Here is a 22,360-nt window from a genome sequence, read left to right as displayed (position 1 = left end):
CTGGTTTTATAACTAGCGCCATCTAACTAGTTTAAACCCGCTGCTTTTTTATGCACCGTTCCTAAGTCGGTAGCCTGTTATTCAGTGGTTGTCGTTTGTTGGTGTGGTTCGTATGTGTTTCTCGTTTCTCGTTTTTTATATAAAAAAATTATAGATTAGACCGTTGGTTTTCCTGTTTGATTTGTTTTACACTAGTCATTTTTTGGGCCCTTTAAAGCTTGCTGTTCGGTGTGAGCCAAGGCTCCGTGTTGAAGGCCGTACTTTGACCTTAAAATGTAAACTTTTTATTTATTATGACTTGGATGAGGAGTTGTCTCATTAGATCATATCACATCTTCTTATTTATATTTATAGGTAGCTAAACCTCTCAATTGTATGACAGTCGCATAGAAATCCATTATATTGACAACAATGTGCGGAGACCTTTGATTTTTTTCGTAAATATGGCCCAGGTTACGAACAGGAGTTGGTGTCCTTTGTATCATTGAAATTTTCTGGTCCTATATTCGGATATGTTCCGTATGTCGTAACTTCAATCGCCGTCCTTTTTCACGAATGTGACCTACCGAATTAGACTATTTACCGGATTTGTAATAACATTAGCAACACGACGGGTGCCACATGTGGAGCAAGATCTGATTACCCTTCCGGAGCACCTGGGATCACCCCCAGTTTTTGGTGGGGTTCGTGTTGCTTAGTCTTTAGTTTTCTATGTTGTGTCTTGTGTACTATTATTTGTCTGTTTGTCTTTTTATTTTTTAGCCATGGCGTTGTCAGTTTATTTTCAATGTATGAGTTTGACTGTCCCTTTGGTATCTTTCGCCCCTCTTCAATATAAGGAGATTTGGTATGAATATCAAAGAGACACCTATCTACCAGAAACCGCATGGCTTGGGTGACGTTGATAAAAGCAACTATATTGTCAGCGCAAATTTCATAATAACAAAATCATTTCAAACGATTAAACTAATATATAGAAAAAACAAATGTGACAGACTGTAATCAAGACAACCACTGTATAACAGGCTCCTTTTTTACTTTGAACAGCCACAAACAGAATGAAGTAGGGTTCAAAATGGTTGCAATAGCTCATATATTCCCCATAGTGATTGAGGTCTAACAGCACAAAATGAGAACAAATTAGGTAACCAGTTGGAAAGGGCTTGACTTATAAGATTGGTACAGTTACAACTAATAAATAAATCAAATTTTAAAAAATAAAATAGTAATTACTGTCCCAATCATACATGTGGTATCTTTGAGTGGTCTTTTTAAGCCACTGGGTCGATGTCGCTGCTGGAAGACGTGCAATTTATCAACAGGGTATCAACCGCTAATTATTCAGTCCTCCGATCCTGTGTTGACATGAAATATCATTGATACGCTTTATTCAAAAATATGTTTGTCTTCCGCCAGAGAGATTACAATAGCAAAAATTGACATTATTTAACGTTATTCAGCTTCGGATGTTGCGCGTATTGCGTACCAAATAATAAGAGTGGTATCATTGATGACTTGTTCAATGCCATCACATTTTACCCTAAAAAGTTTATGTCAATATATATAAATACATGAAATATATTGGCTACAGTCGCCTACCTCAAAATTTTCTACGATGACTAAATATAGTTTCCGTATGTATTAATAATTATGCCAAACCGCAACATATCATTTCACGCATTCATTATGAATACTACATTGACACATTAGTGCTAAGCAAAGTTATAAAGCGTTTAACATTGATTTTATTACAGATAACCTTGCATTTGACAGTTCAATTTTGTTTAATTCAACTAGAAATGAACAAGCTATTCTAGCAAATGACGGAAATAAAACATCGTGTGTCCCATCACATGGATCTGAGATGTGGGTACAGGTTGACCTTAAGGAAATAAGCGTTGTGACGGAAATATATCTAACTCTTATTGGTATGTTATCATGATTCCTCATATATTATCATATGCAAACAGGGTAAAAACATTTACACTTTTTATCATCATATACCTTATAAAACTAAGCAGTTTCACAAACTTAATAGATATCAAATGTCAAGATGTTTTGTAGATTATGTACATTGTATTTATAAAATAGCTATCGATTATTGTTTATGCTTTCTTTAGCTTTTACATTGATCAATACTATTCATTCATTATATTTTTCTGATCGTCTCAAGTTCACTGTGAGAATGTATATCATGTTGACTTGACTTATTTTACAATGCATTTAATGGTAAATAAGGTATTGTTTAACCTTTTGCTGCTGTCGAATATATTAAGATATCATTTGCTTTTGAAGTATCTTCTAAAAATTTTATAAAAGTAATTCCTTTATTTTCCTTGCTTTAAAACCCCAAACATGAAATACAACTCATTGCTGCTGAGTCTGATGTTGTTACATTTTATTTTTATAAGTAAAGTATTGTACTGGTTTTCGAAATTTAATTTTGTTTCCACTTCGTTTGTTTTTTGATAAATTCCCACCTTGATGATATAAGACGTCGAAATATGCAATATTATTAAATCAATTAAATATACTTTGTAATTACAAAAAAGATGCAAGTCGGATGATTTTTTCTCTCTTGTATGAATTATCAAGTATATAATAAGCAAACTATGTGTTTCCTTTGCTACTTTAGAGAACTAATGATATAAACAAATAACTAATAAATAAGATAAATCAGAGGAAATGGAAAATAACCGATTAATACAAATCAAAATAAGGACAAAAGCTGATGGAATCGGAACCAGGCGTGCTTAAATGGTAAGCGTCTCCTGTTATGCATGCGTCGGCTTCCATGCGAAATCACTTACAAAATGCCCCAATACGGCAATAAGAAATATGACATAATCGGTAAATTTACAGATTAGACGACTATTCTAGAATCTAAAAAATCGAAACCCGCTAGAACATGGGAGTGTAGACACAAAGGCATGGTATCGATAAACTAATTCGTATGTTTTGTCGATTCAGTTGCTGGTCTAGTTAACCTTATTGGCAAAATATTATATATTGACTGCTTGTTATAGATAGCAGAAGGTAAATCTGTCTTGGGTAATCAGCGGTTTTGTATGTATTTTTACTTGCGATCTTCAGCTATTCAAATTCACTTCACAACACAGCATTGCTTCCGTGTAGTAATGTATTGAATTTAATTGCATTTTTACCGTTTATCAATGTAACAGTAGTGAATTGAGTTGCGGCATTTTCAATCAAACAATGAGCTTAAAAGAGTGTGAAATTAGAGAATTTGTTTTATAACATTTCTGTAAATCAATGGTTGGTTATAGCCAAATATTACTATTTGTGACGTTGTATCAGCTACATTTGATGACTGCCTTTATGTTTCTGAAGATGAATCTGAAGAAGGGAAATATCTTTCTTCTCTTCGTATACAGATACATACTTAACGAATCAAGTATTTCAATCTTACTATTATTCCTCCTTCTCTGTGTTTTGAAGCGTGTACATTTTTTTGTTTTTTGATTTTGTTTTTTGTTTTTTTTGTCTTGGTTTTTTTTTTTTTTTTTTTTTATTTTCTTTTGTTTGTTCTTTTTATAAATAATTATTAAGTATATGCGTTAGGAGATGTGAAATGTTTCTGCAATAATCCTATCTCGTATATTTGGTAAGACAAAATTCTGAAAACAAAAAGTTGAACAATTCAAAAGAGAAATCTTAATACATTTATTTTTCTTTTATTGTTTTGTACATAAATCATACCATTACTTTTCTCGTTTGATTTGTTTTACATTTGTCATTTCGGGGCCTTTTATATCTTGCTATGCGGTAATAGTTTTTGTTCGTTGTTGGAGGTCGTCCGATAATCTATAATTTCTAACTTCTACATTATTTGGTCTCTGGTTGAAAAGTGTCTCATTTGCAATCATACCACATCCTCCTATTTTATGGCATGATTTAGATAATTAAATTAAACGAAGATAAACAAGACATTGGTAGGCAGCCAACAGCAACAACAAATGTATGTACAAAGCTAAAGGTTCCTGACATAAGACACGCACATAAAGCCTGACGCGGGCTATACATCTTTGGTAAAGCACAACACTGCTTTTTAATATGAGAAAGTGAGGTAGCAGCACACCATTATACACAACATGTAATATCAGTTAAGTAAAACTTAAAATATTTCAGATCGGTGCTTAGCATAAAAAAAAAACTACTTAAAGGACAATGGGCAAAATTAACCGTTCTAAGAGTAGCTGCAGTCAAAGCCAATTACAACCAATGAATTAAATATCAATATTTTCCAATGGTTAAATATCAATCTGTATACTGTATATGATATATACTAGAGACGTCTAGACTTACTATATGACTCGGGAAGATAATTCAATTTGACTTAATCGCCATTTACAAACAAAATACCTGTCTGTAACATACCAAAAGAATAAAAAAATATTTTACGCATGATGTCGCATGGTCGTGCGTCTTTAATACGTGGAAAGCAATGTATCATTCAATTTATGCGGTAAACCTTTAAAAAGAATCATTATTAACACAGAACAAGGCAGTATTCAAAGATAACTACATTCCAGTATAATTATATCAAACAAACAATAAGTTTACGTTTCTTAATTTACGACCTTTGTTAATAACACTATCTTGATAATTAATAAATGTATCAGACAGCCATAAGTCAATCCACATATTTCCATTCGCCAAAAAAAAAAATTACAAGTCAAACTTTTACGATGAGCACTGATGTTCCACATCCGATATTAGATGTCCGTACTTTTAGTTGATACGTGGTGTAAAAAGGAATGTTTGACATAACTTTTTTTTAATGCATATGACTAATGAGTTATCAGAATCATTAAAGTGTAATCTTCAGTTATTAGTCGTTTTGTGATTATAATATGCAACAATTTTTATAATGTTTTCACATTCATTAACAGCAATACATGTTAAATGTGCGTCGTTGTTATGAAAACTATTGAAATCAAAAATTATGGTTGTTGATTGTATTTCTATGTTTTAGCATAGTGTTCATGAGAATTAGAAAATTTCACATTCCTTGAGCAGCTTAGTGCTAACTGGCTTGGCATTTTAAAAGAGTCTGTATAATTATGCTAGCCGAGTTTTTGATATTGAACTTTTATCGTTTAGTAAACATTACAAAGGAAGGAAACCATACCCTTTACGCTTCTAACTATAGTGGTTTATGGGAAAATGGAACTGTTTTGTTCAGAGGTGAATCCTTACCAACTGTGATCAATGTCAGTGCCGTTTTCAGATACCTGATATATGAACCTCCAATTCAAAACCAAATTTTTAAGCTTGAAGTATGTGAAATTGGGATTGTTGGTGAGTGTTAAAATACAACAAACAAAAAAAACGCTGGAAATGATTATGCATTGGGAAGAAATTGTGCATTGACAAATTAAACATCTATGAAAAATGAAAAGTTGTCATAATGAATATTTTTGATTCTTGTTCTTTTATTTCTTTTTAATTTCTTCTGCTTACCAGTGTAATTTTGATAATCACTTTAACTGTAGTTATATAGGCGATAAAGCTCGGACTTCTCAAAGGACCCACCGCTTATCGTTATGAACAACCATATTCATAGCACTTCTGTTGTACGTTATTGTCGTGATAAATGTATTTAAAGATGTTCATTATTCGTTTTTCCTTGATATCCTTTTATATGACCATACAGTCAAAACATACAACATCAATATATGTAAACTTGCTATCCTGATTATTTGAATGTTACCGATTATCCGCATGACATACTATCGTCTGCCCTAACACATAGACGGCCGTAGCGAATTTCTGCACATACTGTCTATCAGTCTTGTGTAGACGATACACGCTCGTCTCGCATACTGAATTATAAGTAAGCTCGTATCAATGATGAAATTTGATCTGAAAAAGTGTCAAGTTTTTGACAATTAACAAACATGTTCAAAAATTCAAAAGATCTTTTAGAGTACATAAAATCTAAGTTTCTTTCATCTTGCAATAGTATTAAAACATTTGACTTTTCTACATTTTACACAAGTATTCCCCATCCCAAATTAAAAGACTAATTGAAAGAGTTGGTCCTGCTTTGTTTCATAAAAATGAATGGCCAACGTAGATACAGGTATCTTGTCTTAGGGAGGATAAAATCCTACTTTGTGAAAAATCACTCTGATTCTAACAACAAATTTTCTGAAACTGACATTATCAAGATGCTTGATTTCGTGATTGAAAACATATTTGTTACATTTGGAGGACGTGTTTTTCAACAAACAATCGGCATTCGCATGAGGACAAACTGTGCCCCTCTTCTTCCCAACTTGTTCCTTTATTAATATTAGGCTGACTTCATACAGGAACTTCTTAGGAAGAAAGAAAAGAAGTTAACAGTATCCTTTACCTTTACTTTCCGCTATATAGATGCTTTTCTCTCACTAAATAATTCAACATTTGGTGACTAGGTTAAACGAATCTATCCCATCGAACTTGAGATCACGGATACTACAGATCCAGTTAAGTCTGCCTCATATCTTGACTTACATCTAGCAATTGACAATGAGGGTCAAAACAAAATTTTACGACAAAAGGGATGATTTCGGCTTCCAAATTGTTAATTTTCCATTTCTATGTAGCAACATGCCAGCGGCGCCTGCATACGGAGTATATATCTCCCAGTTGAAACGATATTCCAGGGCTTGTATTTCCTATCATGATTTCCTTGATAGAGGATTGCTGCTCACAAGGAAGCTATTAAACAAAGAGTTCCAAGTGGTGAAGTTGAAGTCATCCCTTAGTACGTTTTACTGACGCCATCACGAGTTGGTTGACAGTTATAGAATATCCGTTTCACAGATGATAACGGGTATGTTCCTAATGTCGTAATTACAATCCTGTACCTTTTTCCCGAATGTGACCTACCGAATTAGACTTATTACCGGGTTTGTAATACCCTGAGCAACATGACGGGTGTCACATGTGGAGCAGGATCAGCTTATCCTTCCGGAGCACCTGAGATCACCCCCAGTTTTTGGTGGGGTTCGTGTTGCTCAGTCTTTGGTTTACTGTGTTGTGTTTTGTGTACTATTGTTTGTCTATTGGTCTTTTTCTTTTTTAGCCATGGCGTTGTCTGTTTATTTTCGACATATGAGTTTGAATAACCCTCTGGTATCTTTCGCTTCTCTTTAAACCCCAACATATTCTTCATTTGCCTGTCTTAAGTCATGAAACTGTAGTTCAATAGATGTCGTTAGTTTATGACTATCAAATTTGCTTTTCGTAAATTGTTATGTTATAAATAAAGGCGTCGGTTTCCTCGTTTGAATTGTGTCACATTTATCATTCTGGAACTTTTATAGTCAATTATACGGTAATGGGTTTTCTCATTGTTGAAGGCCGTACGGTTGTCTATAATTGCATTCATCCACTTCCTTTGAACTTTTTAAATCGTAGTCTGGTTGACAATCGTACCACTTCTCCTTATTTTTATAAAACCATGCATTCAAACAAATTTTTAAAGGATAGAAATGAATAAAATCATCAAGATAGGAACATGTATTTATCTTATATTTAACTGGTTTTTTTTTTGTATTTTAGGTTGTCCACCTACACACTTTGGTCCTTTTTGTAGCAAATTGTGTCCTGCGTACTGTAGTGGACCTTGTGACATTGAAACCGGAAATTGTTTATTTGGATGTGTAAATAAATGGATAGGTGATAAATGTGATTTAGGTATAAAAACGTATCATCATTTTCAAATGTATTAATACCTATCTATTTAGTGATTATTATTTTCTACTACACTCGTGAAAGAAAGTCTTTTTTTATACACATCGTCAAAGCACTTTGCACAAGGTTTAATGAATAAATTAAAACAACTAAAACTAACTTAAAACCAAGAAATCGAGGAGTAGGAGAAAACACAACGATCAAAAGTGCAAATTAAGCTGTCTCTAGGTCAAACTTTAAGTCCAGTTAATCGTAGTGCAATGGATGATAAGATATGAGAAAAAGATGGTTATTTACAAATAAGAACAAAACAGAGAAAACACAATTTACGTAACCTGAGCATGCTGAGTGAAATGAAAACTTTTATGTATTATATACTTATTCCTTTTCATTCATGCAACATATACCCATTACTCTTTGCTACAAGGAAGGCATTGGAGATAATAAGTTATAAAATATGTTAGTGAATTTTGTGTGTTTCAGGTCCATCATGTTACGAGACTAACTCGGATAATTTAACCACTAACTGTTCGCCTGAAATTGATCAGGTATTTTGTATTAAATATATATGATAGTGAATATTGATATGCTTTTGGAATGGTTTTGTTGAAGGGTTATTTACTTCACATATCAGTTTCATAAATAGTTAGATGTACATCTAATTTCCGAATATCACGCAAGACCCTTCGCATGCATAGTTTATGCAAAAAACTGAACTTTTTCTTTGAACACCAGTTATACAATGAGAAGCAAAAAAAAAAATACAAAAATAAAAAATACAATGTTTCTATGTTTAAGATTGTCAATCTGACGACAATGGGTGGAGCATTGTCAACATTTTCACCATTCATTGTAGTATCTATGAGCGCTGCAAAATTTCAAAACACAAATAATTGTTAAAAGGCCAATTTTTGTTCACATATTGACTTTAGGTTTTTTTTCTAAATGCTGATTTCTGTTTTAGATATTAAAAACTCCTGTTTTTGGTCTTCATTAATAACAAAATACGGTAACACATTTAAACTCCGGCGGGTTTACTATTTAATTTCAGTATTCTACTCTTAAAGTCATTGTAAGTGCGTTACGATTTGGACCGCGACAATATTACCTGAAATAATTCAGTATATACACTATGTTTATTTCTTAACACAATAAAGATGTAAATTAAATTTTATATAAAAAAGGCGTTCTGAACCAGTATGCGACTTTAATAAGATTGGTCATTTTTTTATTGTGGTATTATTTTTACATAATAATTTGAAAAATCTGTTTTACAAAGTATAAATAATGATTGCTTTTTAAAATCTTTTATTTTTTGTCATATAGGTATATCCAGCAAGTGGACCAGTTAATGGTGGTACATTGTTGACATTAACAGGAAATTATCTTGGAAATGTAAATGATAGTATATTTGTTGATATCAGTGGAGTAAGATGTCACAACGTAACAGTCCAAACACCCTATACTGAGTAAAGATACAAATCTATTTTAGTTTAATAAACCATGTAACATACTTAATATGAAAGCGGAAACACATTTTTTGATCAACAACTATAAGCTGCATAAATTAGGAAACAGAAATTCACTGATGTTCATATCTCATACATCGATTCATGGGGCATAAGCTATGATTAAGACAACAATATTAAGATATTTTTTTTTATTTTTTTTTTAATTTCTACATTTTTAAAAACTGGAATATTGAAATGATATTTCGATTCTCGAAGGCACGGGACCAGGAGTTTCTACAGGGTAAGCGTGTCCTAGCTGAAATGCATGCATCACCCAACAAATGAACCAGCACTATGTCAAAATATTACATTCGGGAATAACAGATCAGTCGATAATAAAACGACAGTAAAAGATTCATTGTATGAAAAATAAAGATAAAAATTATCGTTTATCATGTTTATTACACTGAAAGAAATATGATTCATTGGGTAAAACTAAAATTTGTTATAAACCTAACTCTAAAACTAAATCGTTAATGCACCCTGGTCTTATAAATTTATCGTATTCTACTTTTCTTATAAGTAAACATTCAGTTACATAGCTTCTTTATATTTTTTGAACAGTTTGACTTGTGTTACTGGAAAATACACCGCACTCCAGACGATTGGTTTATTCGTTTGGGTAAATGCAAATTACTTCAGCGATTCAAATACCAAATACTTCACCTTCAAGGTATTTAAAACAATGTTTGAGTATGATGTCAACTTTAAATATATTTACTGTAAATGCTTTATTTGTTAAAAACCATTATTGTTCAGAAATAAGGTTTTCTAAGTTATAATTCTCCTATTTGCCAAAGAATAGAAAACTCATGTTTAAATGAATTACTAGTAGTACTAAAATGACATTAACGATACCCACTTAACTGCAGTAAATGTGTATTTCGATAAGTACTGTTTCAATTTGTTTTGTGTCAAAATAATTTTTGACAAGTGATGATTAAGACCGATATATTTGGAAGTCCGAAAGCTAATACAAACCTTTAAGAGTTGAAAAAAACTGAGTTTTTTATGAGGCCATTTAATACAAAATTAAAGCCATAGGCAGAATGTATGACTCGTTTTAAAATTAAGGAACTTTTTATTTACCTTTTAGCTGCCTAAAGATTACCCTTTCAATGTTTTTTTTTTTTCTTTCAGACGAATATTTTCAATTTTTTTGTGTAATGCAATTGTTTATTCTTCAATAGTTAATTACTATAAATCTGACAGGAAATAAAAATAAAAGAATAACCAATTAAATTTTAAAAATGTTATGTGTAATTTATTGACAATGACTCGTTTTGGAAATTTCTTTCCAGGTACCTAAGATCTTAGAATTTTTACCAAAGAAAGGAATCCTATCTGGAAACACAACTGTAACAATAAGAGGTCTCAATATTGATTTTGAAGGACAAAGTCGGTACAATATTTCGTTTTGTGACGATGTGTTTTGTTTAAAATGCAGGTATACTAGTATATGCTAACGACAGTGTTTCCTTGCTCTGTGTAATAAGATTAATAAGTATCTATAAGTATAACACAGTAAAAGCCGATTTTGAAAGTTTTCTAAAGCCTTAACACAACATGTAATGTGCTACAATCCTGAGCAATCCGACAAGGGAAGGCATCACTTGTCTCGTCTCGTCTTTTTTCTATAAAAAGTTCATCGGAAGATACCAAGACCTTGTTGACAAGTAATACATGAAGTAGAGATTTTAGGTACTGACGTTGTTTATCATCTTAATTACGTGTTATAGTGTTCTTTTATTTGTCTTTGTAAATTATTACCTATACTGTTCAGTCCATTTTTGGTAATATCCTTATGGCGTGGCTCGGTACTTATGCATCCCGCCAATGTGTTGTTGTGCTGTGGTAATTTTTTGTATTCTTGTCTTTCACTTGTGCTTACGTGCTTTGTATATATGCCATTTTATTTTTCTTTGTTGACATATTTGTTTGTTGTTTTTTTAGTGATTAAAATTATAACACAATGTTGACTGCTATACCCCTATTTTTGACTTTTTAACCTGTTATGTCTGTTTGTTTTGTTCACACATTGTTGTCAATATAATGGAATTTTATACGACCGTCATACAAGTGAGAGGTTTAGCTAGCTATAAAACCAGGTTTAATCCATCATTTTCTACAAAAGGAAATGCCTGTGTTTGAGCTTTTGATTTTGCCATTTTATTAAGGGACTTTCCGATTTGAGTTTTCATTGGAGTTCGGTATTTTTGTTATTTTGCTTTATTTTTGTAACAACAATTGAAGGTCCCTTCTATGTACTGGTTACCAAAACTACACAAAAAACCTGTAAAAGTCGTTTTCTCGCGGCCTCTAGTAAGTGTTCTTAAACTAATCTTTCAGTTCTTTTAACTAGTTCAGTAACTACTATCAAATAACATATCCTTAACTTTTGTAATAAAACATATGAAAATAGTGGAATTAACTATTTTTGTAGTGTTAAACATGCTTTGTATGTTTTAGATAAATTACGTGCTTTTGATGGTCCTTTTGATTCTGTTGACAGTTTTGACTTTTCAACTCTTTACACTACACTTCCACACAATCTTATCAAACAAAAGTTTTCCTATTTAATAAAAAGGTCGTCTGGTAAATCTGAATGTATATATATTTGCTGTAACTCATTTAAAGACTTCTTCACTAATGAGAAAGGTAAATATGCTAGATATACTTACTGGAGGTGTGATAAAATGATTGAAGCTGTAAATTTTCTCCTTTATAATATGCATGTACTTTTCGGCAATAAAGTTTATCGACAGGTTGTATGTGTTCCTATGAGCACCAATTGCACCCCTTTCAGAGCAAACTTGTGCTTGTACAGTTTATGGCCAAACTCAGTAAGACCCGTCTAAATTGCATTTAATTGATAAATGCATCAACACTTTCCGTTATTTTGATGATATTTTTTCGTTAAATAATCAAGAATTTTCTATATTTACTGCCGAAATTTACCCAAAGGAATTTACTTTAAATAAATAAAAAAAAGGTTATAACTACCCTTTTCTAGATTTCGATATTTCTGTTAAACACGGGAAACTCTGCACTAAACTTTACGACAAAAGGGACGATTGTTCGTTTCTTATTGTTTATTTTCCTTTCTTAGATGGTGATGTTCCTTTGGTACCATCTTACGGTGTTTATTTATCACAAATTTTTCGCTATGCCCGTGTCTGTTGTGACGGTTTAGATTTCAATGAACGTAATCTATGTATTACTTGAAAAATGATTAAGTCAGGGATTTCGGTACCACAAATTACTTAAAAACTTTACTAAATTCTTCCACAGATATATTGATTTGGGTTTGAAATTTGGTTGTATCTTTAGAAACTTATTTCAAACTGGATAGCACATCTTAATTTTCACGGAGATGTTGTTTTCCGAACCCGGAAATTTAGATACGATCTGCGAAACTTATCGATCCTTGAAATAAACTTATTATAACAGGTTACCAATTCAACACTGTAAGTAGATCTTTGAATATTGTTTTTATTGGTATTACTATTGATTTTATTATCAATAAATTAAAATCAAACTAAATATTATTTTTATATACATATGCACATTCATGGCTCTTCGATCAGTCGTTACCTGTATCTTGGCATTGCACAAGGTCATGTTTTTCTCTGACTGTTAATGATCTCTTTATACTAAATCCATTGAATCGGATGTGTACTGATTGATATTTTAGTCTGACGTGCATGATTTGTTTTATTAGTTGTTATTGGCTTTGAACTAGCTGTCAGTAACTGTGAGTACTCTCAGATCTGTACTAAGTGTCTTTTTATTGTGGTGATGTATAAATTACCTACCACGTCCACTCTGTGATTTTGTTAGATTAATTTCTATTTGTATCCATCTGATAGTTAAGCCTTTTTTCAACTGATTTCTATAGTTTGTTCTTATGTTGTACTGTTACACCACTGTACCGGGTTAAGAGAAGGGTTGGCGCCTTAAAACTAGTTTAACATCGCCACATTATAGCCGTATCAGAGCCTGTAATTCAGTGGTTATCGTTTGTTGCTGTGTATCATATTGTTTTTCGTTATTTCTTTTGTACATAAATTAGGCCGTTAGTTTTCTCTTTTGAATTGTTTTCCATTTGTCATTTCGGGGCTAGTTATAGCTGATTATGCGGTATGGGTTTTGCTCAGTGTTGAAGGCTGACGGTGACCTATAGTTGTTAATTTCTCTGTCCTCTGGTCTCTGGTAGAGAGTTGTCTTATTGCCAATCATACCACATCTACTGATTTTTATACAAAGTAACTTTTACAATATCGAAAATACGGAACACAAATAATCTATCACGCGGTTGTATTAAAGTAAGCATAGAGGTATGACAAATTGTAGCGGAAATGCCAACTGATTTTTTTGTTTATGATTTATAAATGGATTCCTGAAACTAAATACATGAATATATGGACAAATATGTGGCATAGCAACACCAACATAAGCTTAAAACGAGATCATTTTGCAGATGTCTCATGAATGTAAGATAGAGTAAACCATTGTGTTGCATTTTGACTCGAATGAAATAAAGGATAAAGTTTAGTGATAAAAATAAATCCTCGACTAATAACTCTACTGTTTGAGGGAATACAAAAATTGAATCATGAAGTTAGTCAATAGCTGCTATAATGAATGACGTATACATACCAACACCTAAAGTTCAAGGCAAAAAGAATGTATACTAAGGCCGGAAAGATGTTAAATGCCCGAGGACACAGTATCGACTCATAATGGACGTACATTTCTATAAAAGCTTGAGCGATTAAGTATTATTTTGTAGATAAGAATATCATTTATGGTATTAACACCCGTCGTATTGTTCACTGAAGAGGTATTGTCCACTGAAGAGTTAAAAATGGATATAAATTTTATAATAGCTGACAAGATGTGAACATGAATGGAAATATGTATTTTGTGTCTTTGACATTCTCTCCCAGTAATTATCATTCTATGAAATTATATAAGTTTTTACTTAAATTGCGAAATAATCAAACAATGATAACAAGATAATGAGGAAGAATACTACATGTACTACTTATGTTCTATGGTCACCATCACGAATTGTCGATCGAAACAATTTGTATGTGCTACCACGCATAGGAGACATATTATAGTGATATAACCTAAGAGATTACCAGCCCAGTAGTCAATATGTTCTTTTTTGTAAATTAATGTTTATAAAATGTTGAATTATTTGAGCCAATTATATTGTTTTATCTAAAAGCATAGATTGACGGACGAAGTCGTATTTGGAACATTTATTTAGTATTGCATGCTCTTCCGATTCGTATTTGAATTGTCACTTCAACCGTAATAGATTTGACAGCCTCTGATTGGTCGTCTGTAGACGAAACACGCGTCTGTTGTCCCAATTTATAAGACTTGTATTATTTATAATTTTGTATACCTTAATATGCAAGAATGGTCATGTGATGTATAGATTTACAGATCATGCAATTTGCCATACCATGACATTTTAATTCATTCTTGATTCGCATGACGACTGATGAATCCATAGCAACAGTGTCTTACCCTGTTACTTCGACCGATTTTCGCGGTTTTCACTTTGTTTGTATATTTAGACTTGATTTATTGGATGTTTACATAAGTAAAATACAGTTTTTGCTTCATAACACTTCACAAATTGCCCTTATGGTTAAAAAATGCAATGATTTAAACACTGTAAAGGCCGACCTTAGTAATCAAAATGATGAAAGCTTTTAAAAGATTTGCATTTGTGACACTAACTTTAACAAAATTTTAAACAAACTCGTGAAATGAAGTGGACAAACAAATTTAGACTACAGAGTGTCCACTTTCCAATATGTCACAGTGGTTAATGGTACTCGACATTATTTGTACATTGTAATGTTTATGTAACAGCTCTTTGTTCGATCATCCGTCCTTGTATGTCTTCGATACGTCTGGTTAATCATCGGATCAATCAAAAACTGAAAAAATCATACGTTATCAATCAACAGAACGAGTGAAAATCGACTGTTATAATCCTGACTTGGTACAGTCATTTTCCGAAGAAAACGGTGAGTTAAACCTGCTTTTATAGCTAGCTTAACCTACCACTTGCATAATAGTTGTTTATAGTTCCGTTGAACAGCATTTTACCGAACAAACGTTCCGGTCGTATACAAATGTTTTGTGTTTATTACAGTGTTTTACCAAAAACAATCAGTCCAACGATCATCAAATGCAAAACAGGCAAATCAGTGGAACCTCGAAATATGACTCAGCTGAACGTTGTTATTGATGACTTGACAGTCTTGACACTTAAAGAAACGTTTCAATATCTACCGGATCCAACATTTGACATATCGACTGAATTACCGAAGGCTTTACAAGGGTAAGCGTATATAAATTTTATTTTAACTCCTTTACATTTCTAAGAGTATGATTGGTAAAGAGCTACTACGTGGAGACCCTGTATATTTCATATGGGGTTAGAAGGCCTGGTTTATTTTAATACACGGTCAGTAGTGGTGTAACGCCCCTTTATAGAAACAACACGGCGTTAATGAAAAATCGGAAACGTTTCACACGGACAACAGTTGAAGAAATTGATGATGAACAATTGAAACAAATTAATAAAACACTTTAAAATCTAACAAGTTTTTATTGTTGGCATTTGTTTTTGTATAGACCAATGGAAGCAGGTTCTTTATATTAAAGACTTGATCACTTTGATAGGCTACTAGCCTAAATGCCACATGTTAAGATAGTCGGTAAGATAAATTTGTTACACAGTGTGCTAGTGACCTCATACGATATATATGGGGTCAGTAAATTTCATATGGGGTTCGATCTTCGCTCTCACTCCATATGGAATTTACTAACCCCATATATATCGTGTTAGGTCACTAGCAAACTCTGTTACTTATAATATGAAGAAAAAATATGAAAGGCACGAAATAATTGTTAACAAAACTGACGCTTTCTTTTGTTTGTGGTGTAAGTTTGATATTTTGATGATGTAAATCCCATTTCAACTGTTAATGCTGAAATGAAATACACAATAATCGGTATACTGTAACTTTAAAATGAAGCACATATTCTTTTAAATGGTAAACACTTGTTCAAGCGATTTTTTTACAACGCTCCGATTTTATTCTTCAGTGGAGGCGTAGTATTTTCAATTCGTGGCAATGGTTTCAATAATGTAGGGGCTATAACAGTAGAAAGAGTGGTAAGTACACAAGTAAATACAATTTGTCACGATTTGTTTTACATAAAACTGTCTCGGTACATGAAAAACTAAAAATTATTTCCATCTACAATTATTGATTTGATTTGGTTTAGTTATATATGTATTAGGAATGTCAACTAGGTAAACAATTACTAATCGAGTACTCGTTGGTTTTATCGAGCGATACTAGAGTATTCGCTCGGGAATATATCTACAACACGGAAAGACAAAAAGACGTATTTTACATTCCGTGGTTTGTTGTTCAACGGACGAAAAACCATCTACATAAGTATCTGGGGCAAGGAATTACACACCATATTTAATAGCTCATTACCGACAAGTACTAATTAAGTAAAAAACAACAATCTAATCAATATAATTTAATGAACACCTATTTAAGAATTATAACAAGGGAAAAAAATCCTTGGTAATCCTTAAGAAAACACATTTAATGTTTACAAAGGCGTAAGGATTAGAAGTTTTAACTATTCGCTGAGGGTCACCAGAGGATGCAACAAATAAAGTTATTTTATTAGGAAACATTTTCTTGTCAACTATTATTGGGGACAGTCGGTTTTGCAACTTTGTAAATTACAGTTTTTCAGACGAAAATATTTGCTCTGACGGTACCGATGTGACATGTTAAGTTTAAATTGTTAGCTTAGTTATAGCCCACGTATTTTCGGAGGCATTTTAAATGACAATTCAACACAAGCATTCGAAACAAAATGTATTCTATTTACTAGTATGCTTAATCAGTGATGCCTATTTAATTTTCCGAAAGAGGTTCTCAAGAAGATCAATCTTACATAATGAAGACAGCAATATTCTAACAGGAAACCGAATAGTCCAGTATTGTTTTGATATTCGATATTCGGTACTACCGAGCAATACTCGAATACTCGAGTACTCGTTGACATCCCTAATATGTATAGACAACAAAACTAGCATTGCATGCAAGCTGAAAAACTAATGATTGTTTACTGTAAACGACTGTTTTCACAAGTCAGAGACATTGTTCATTCTCTGATATTTGATAATTGCGATGCCTGCAGAAGTGATTACATAGTTAACTGAAATGTAGTGTGATATGAATATGACCGCAGCATATATACTGCAATTTTAAAAGCAGAAGAAAGATGAAAGGTTGCAACCGTTGCAAAATTATTTTGCAAGTTTTGTTATCAAATATTATTTTAGGATAACCCATGTGATGTACCTGAAGATACTTCAACTGAATGTGAAACACCTCCAAGGTTACAGAATGAGCCTGACAATCAAACTATTGAAGTTTATTTCGATGGTGTTACAATCCAAGTTACTATAGAATATGTGGACGACCCTACTTTTGAAAATTTCCATGACGTTTATCTATATGACAAGCAATCGTCTCTTGAAATTAAGGTAAAGTTCGAAAATACAGTAGGCTTTTTTAAATGAGAAGCTTTGCAGTATGTCTTAATTAACGAATTACACTGGACTTCAGCTAACCATTTAGTGAGACTTAACTCAAATTTATGACTTTAAATTTAATGGGGACTATTAAAAGTAAGTCCATTCATCAATAAAATACAGAATTATTTCTTCAGATGCTATCTTGATATTGAAAAATAGCTTCTGTCCATGTTTAAACAATCCACGAAGGTTTACACATTTTTCTTGACAAAACAATTAATCCTAGAATGTTTGTAAAGCTTGACTTCAATACCTTAGTCTATTTAACAGTAAATATTGAAAAAATGAAAAATTATGCCTCATTATCTCTTAATCATAAATCAGTTTCTGCCAAAGTTTATAAAAGTATATGAAGGTTTGACAAATAATTGATGTCTCACAAACTAGAACTAACCTGTATCTACGTGTAATTTAAAAAAAAACTAAGTCCTTGAGTAAAATGAAAAAATTAAAAAAATGAAGACAAAAAATATTTTTACTATATATTTTGCTCTGGATAATGTCTTAATGTTTTGATCTTAAAGAGCTTCTGTCCAATTTACGTAGAATTCCATGAATATTTGACTGAAAAACATTAACATTACACTGAATGTTAATCTTAACTGTAATCAAACTAAGTTCATTTATCAGTATAAAACGGAAAAAAGAAATGCATATTTTAAAAATTTTGCTATGTTTTGTCATAAGAAAGTTTTTGTCTAAAATGTTTTTAAATTCCATGAAGGTTTGGCAAAGTAATTGATGTCTAAAAAAACTTTAACCACAGACAGAACCTAAATGTTGACGACGCCGACGACGGAATCAACGATCGCTATGTCTCGCTTCTGCGACATAAAATCGACAAAATGATTAGTTTTATGCATTATATGTGAACTCACAATAGAATTGTCAAATATAAAATGTCCACTAACGGTAACAAATTTTATTATGTTCTGTTCCTTAAAACTGCAAAATTATCAACATTAAATTCTTAAATTATGACAATAAGCATAAATATTTTTCAAATTCTTGAAATCTGATGACAATTGTAAAACTTGAACAGAGAAGGGTAATCAGGCCTTGGTTGCTGTGTGCCATTAATGTTTTTCGTTTGTTGTTTAGTCAAAATTTAAGCTGTTAATTTTTTTTGTTAGAATTCATTCACATTTCTCATGCCGGGACCTTTTTTATCTGACTTTATGGTATGAGTTATGCTCATGATTAAATTTTGTTCAATAACCTACAGTTGCTTAAATCCATGCCATTTTGGACTGTGGAAGACAGTTTTTATTGGCAATCATACCACATTTCCTTCCTTTAATACGTATACTGCAAAAGATTGTGCTTAGATTTTTAGACGAAAAGTAAGTTTTCACTTGAGGAACAAAGATTATGGGAAAATTAACTGTGACATAAAATTATATTGGTTTACAAACTCACAAGGATAAAAAATCATTATACTGGGGTTCTATAATTTCATACGAACTGTAATTTCGAACCTCGGAAATCAAATATGATACGCTATAGAAATACAAGTGCAATATTTACAAAATTTCTTTATAGGGTAGAAATATATTAAATGTTGCACGTCGTGAAGATTATCATATACATGTTGGATTGGATGGAATTTGTTTCATAACTGATATTAGTATGTATAACATCTCTTGTTATCCACCTAAGTCAGTACCTCGGACTAATTATACAGATGATAATACAGTTCATGTTATTGTAAGTAACTTACATTTAATTTAATGTTTCAGAATTGTTATACATGTTCAATCCCATAAAACTGCCATATGTAAAGCTTAAATCAAAACTACGATACATTAAAATGTATTTTCCTTTACAACGATATAATAAGTGTTTATGTTTCTTATAATTCAAAAGTTAAAAAGGAGGTATATGTCAATGTGCAACCAGCTGAATAAAAAAAAAACCAAAACAATTACAAAACTGAAATAACATTTCATAAATATGCTGCTTCCAAAGCACTTGAATTGATTTACATTTCCTCGGTTACGTTTAAACCCAAAATATTGTGGCCATCAATGCATATATTTTAAAAACTTAAGAGCTATATAATCAAACTAGACATAAAATGAATGATAACTCCCCACCCTACTCCCATCCCACTCACCTCCCTCCCCAAGTCAATTTAACTTAAGGGAGAAACGTTCTCTTCATAAAAATATGTTAATTTATCACAAAAATTTAAGAAACATATACTGCTAACCAAATCAGTGTTGAAACATTGACAACTTAAATGCTGATATCCTTAAGGACTAGGAGACCACCTGCAAAGGTATCAGCTCAGTTCTTAAACATTGCAATAAGACTATATAACTGTGTTGCGTACAGAGCAGAATTCTGAGGGCTTTTTGTAGTCATAAGGGACTAAAAAAATAAGCCAACATCTCTGAGCTCAAATTTACATGATTGAGTCTAAACCTTAGTTCTTTATTGTGTTAGTCTAATTTCGGAGTATATAAGACATTTGTGTTATTGATGATATTGATCACGGGGACTAATAATTTAAAAATAAAAAAATTGGTCGACAAGAAACACAAAAACATCGAACACATAAACAAACAAAAAGTACTGATCTAATAGTACTCGCGGTTGCAAATATAAATATGAAGATGTGGTACATGTGGTATGAGTGCCAATGAGGCAACTATCCATCCAAGTCACAATGTGTAAATAGTAAACAATTATAGGTCAAAGTACGGCCTTCAACACGGAGCCTTGGCTCACACAGAACAGCAAGCTATAAAACGCCCCAAAATGACTAGTGTAAAACATTTCAAACAGGAAAACCAACGAACTTATTTATATAAAAAAAAAAGAGAAACGAGAAACACTTATGAACCACACAAACAAACGACAACCACTGAACAACAGGCTCCTGACTTAGAACAGGTGCATAAAAATGCAGCGGGTTTAAATGTTTTAACAGGCACCAACCTTCACCCTAACCTGTAACAGTGGTGTAACATTACAACATAAAAAGCACATTTTAACTTATTAATAAATCATGTCTTCCCAGATCAAAATATCAATCAGTACACATTTAACTACATTCTTAATATAATAAACACCGACTCCATGAGCTTAAACTCACACAAGCGCACTATAAATATCTAAACATGCACATTAGTTTATCCCTGATGCTATTTTCTTATTGGCTAGTCAAAATTGCTAAACGCACACAAAGTCATCCATAAAAACTTCTGCAGAATAGATGCACATACATAATCAATATATTAGCATGATATGACAATTATGCACACATTTCGGATATAAAACAAGAAATATCAACAAAATTGACGAAATTATACCATAGAAAGTGCAAAAGGGTTGTTTACATAAAACTCATAACCATGGTTTGACCGCAGAATTGTTATACGCAACTGCAAATTGACGAACTTGAACATAGCATACACGTATGTTGTTCAAAATGATAATGTGAAGACTGATCAAAAATCTCTTTGAAATTATAAAAGTTGTCTATGCATGTGATGATGTCCGGTGCTATTTCACAACTTATGGTCCAATGTAAAAAAAGGAAAATGATTGATTCACCGAATTTAGTTACAGTTATGTTTAGCTGAATTTGACGACAAACTGCAAAGATGAGATAGTTATCACAAATCACACCTCAATATCCTAGCACAGACCGACACGAACAGTAAAAACAAAACCATTATTTTCAAAATACTCTACCATGTCTACAACAGAATCATTTTAAGATAAAAGTTTATCAAACAATGAGTTTTCTAAGACCCATATTTTTTTTTAAAAACTGTGTTATACTAGCGTTAAAATAACTTGAATCTCACAATGTTCCCACACTGCATTTTTCTTAAACCTAGTTGAACGTCATAAAGATACAGGTGTATATTGGTGACATACAGTACAAAACAGAAACAGTTACAGAAAATGGCAATACATTTGTCATGGTAGTTGGAATATTAGCAGCTGGATTAGTTGTATCTGTTATCATAGGCATGTCGGCTGTATTAGTTTTGAGGAGAAAGAAGACTAAGACTGTCAATGAATTCAAAATGAAAATAAAGGCTAAGGAAGAAATGATACAAAAAGCTAGGAGAGAAGGTAATTAGCTCATATTTATAAGGCCTAGTTTTATCGTAAAAAATAACTAAACAAATGAAATATATATTCAAATAGAAGATGCAATTTGGACATAGAACTCATGTTTACTTATAACATATTCCAGGCTTGTGCTTTCGTACATCAGATGCGCGTTTCGTTTACATTAGAGCCATCAGTGGTGCTCGAGTCAAATAATTGGACAGTTCGTTTACTAACAAAATAAGGCATTGAAAACCGACAAATATAATTGAGAATGTGGCAAAGAGACAACAATCCGACTAAATAGCAGAAAACAGCACAAGGCCATCAATAGTCCTAAACGAAGCAAGAAAATCACGCACCCGGAGGCGGGCTTCAGCTGGCTTTAAACAATAATGTATACTAG

The 22,360-nt window shown here is 32.2% G+C and overlaps 1 protein-coding gene across 3 annotated transcripts in view; it reads left to right on the top strand.

Moving 5' to 3' along the window:
- Positions 1-22,360, top strand: part of LOC127718317 (hepatocyte growth factor receptor-like) — a 132,076-nt gene that overhangs the window by 37,610 nt on the left and 72,106 nt on the right. Inside the window, exons 6-17 of one of the 3 annotated variants that reach the window (XM_052224326.1) lie at positions 1,755-1,928; positions 5,125-5,322; positions 7,576-7,710; positions 8,191-8,255; positions 9,034-9,176; positions 9,783-9,891; positions 10,520-10,665; positions 15,400-15,588; positions 16,359-16,428; positions 17,629-17,832; positions 19,426-19,590; positions 21,735-21,975. In XM_052224326.1, the coding sequence (XP_052080286.1) occupies positions 1,755-1,928; positions 5,125-5,322; positions 7,576-7,710; positions 8,191-8,255; positions 9,034-9,176; positions 9,783-9,891; positions 10,520-10,665; positions 15,400-15,588; positions 16,359-16,428; positions 17,629-17,832; positions 19,426-19,590; positions 21,735-21,975 (1,839 nt within the window). The remainder of the gene's footprint in view (positions 1-1,754; positions 1,929-5,124; positions 5,323-7,575; positions 7,711-8,190; positions 8,256-9,033; positions 9,177-9,782; positions 9,892-10,519; positions 10,666-15,399; positions 15,589-16,358; positions 16,429-17,628; positions 17,833-19,425; positions 19,591-21,734; positions 21,976-22,360) is intronic. The other 2 variants (XM_052224317.1, XM_052224310.1) reach the window with 2 other exon arrangements.

Source organism: Mytilus californianus, unplaced genomic scaffold, assembly GCF_021869535.1.
Source record: "Mytilus californianus isolate M0D057914Y unplaced genomic scaffold, xbMytCali1.0.p SCAF_1, whole genome shotgun sequence".
NCBI lineage: Eukaryota > Metazoa > Mollusca > Bivalvia > Mytilida > Mytilidae > Mytilus > Mytilus californianus.
The sequence above is the reverse complement of the archived record's forward strand: the minus strand, read 5'-3'. Positions and strand labels throughout refer to the sequence as shown.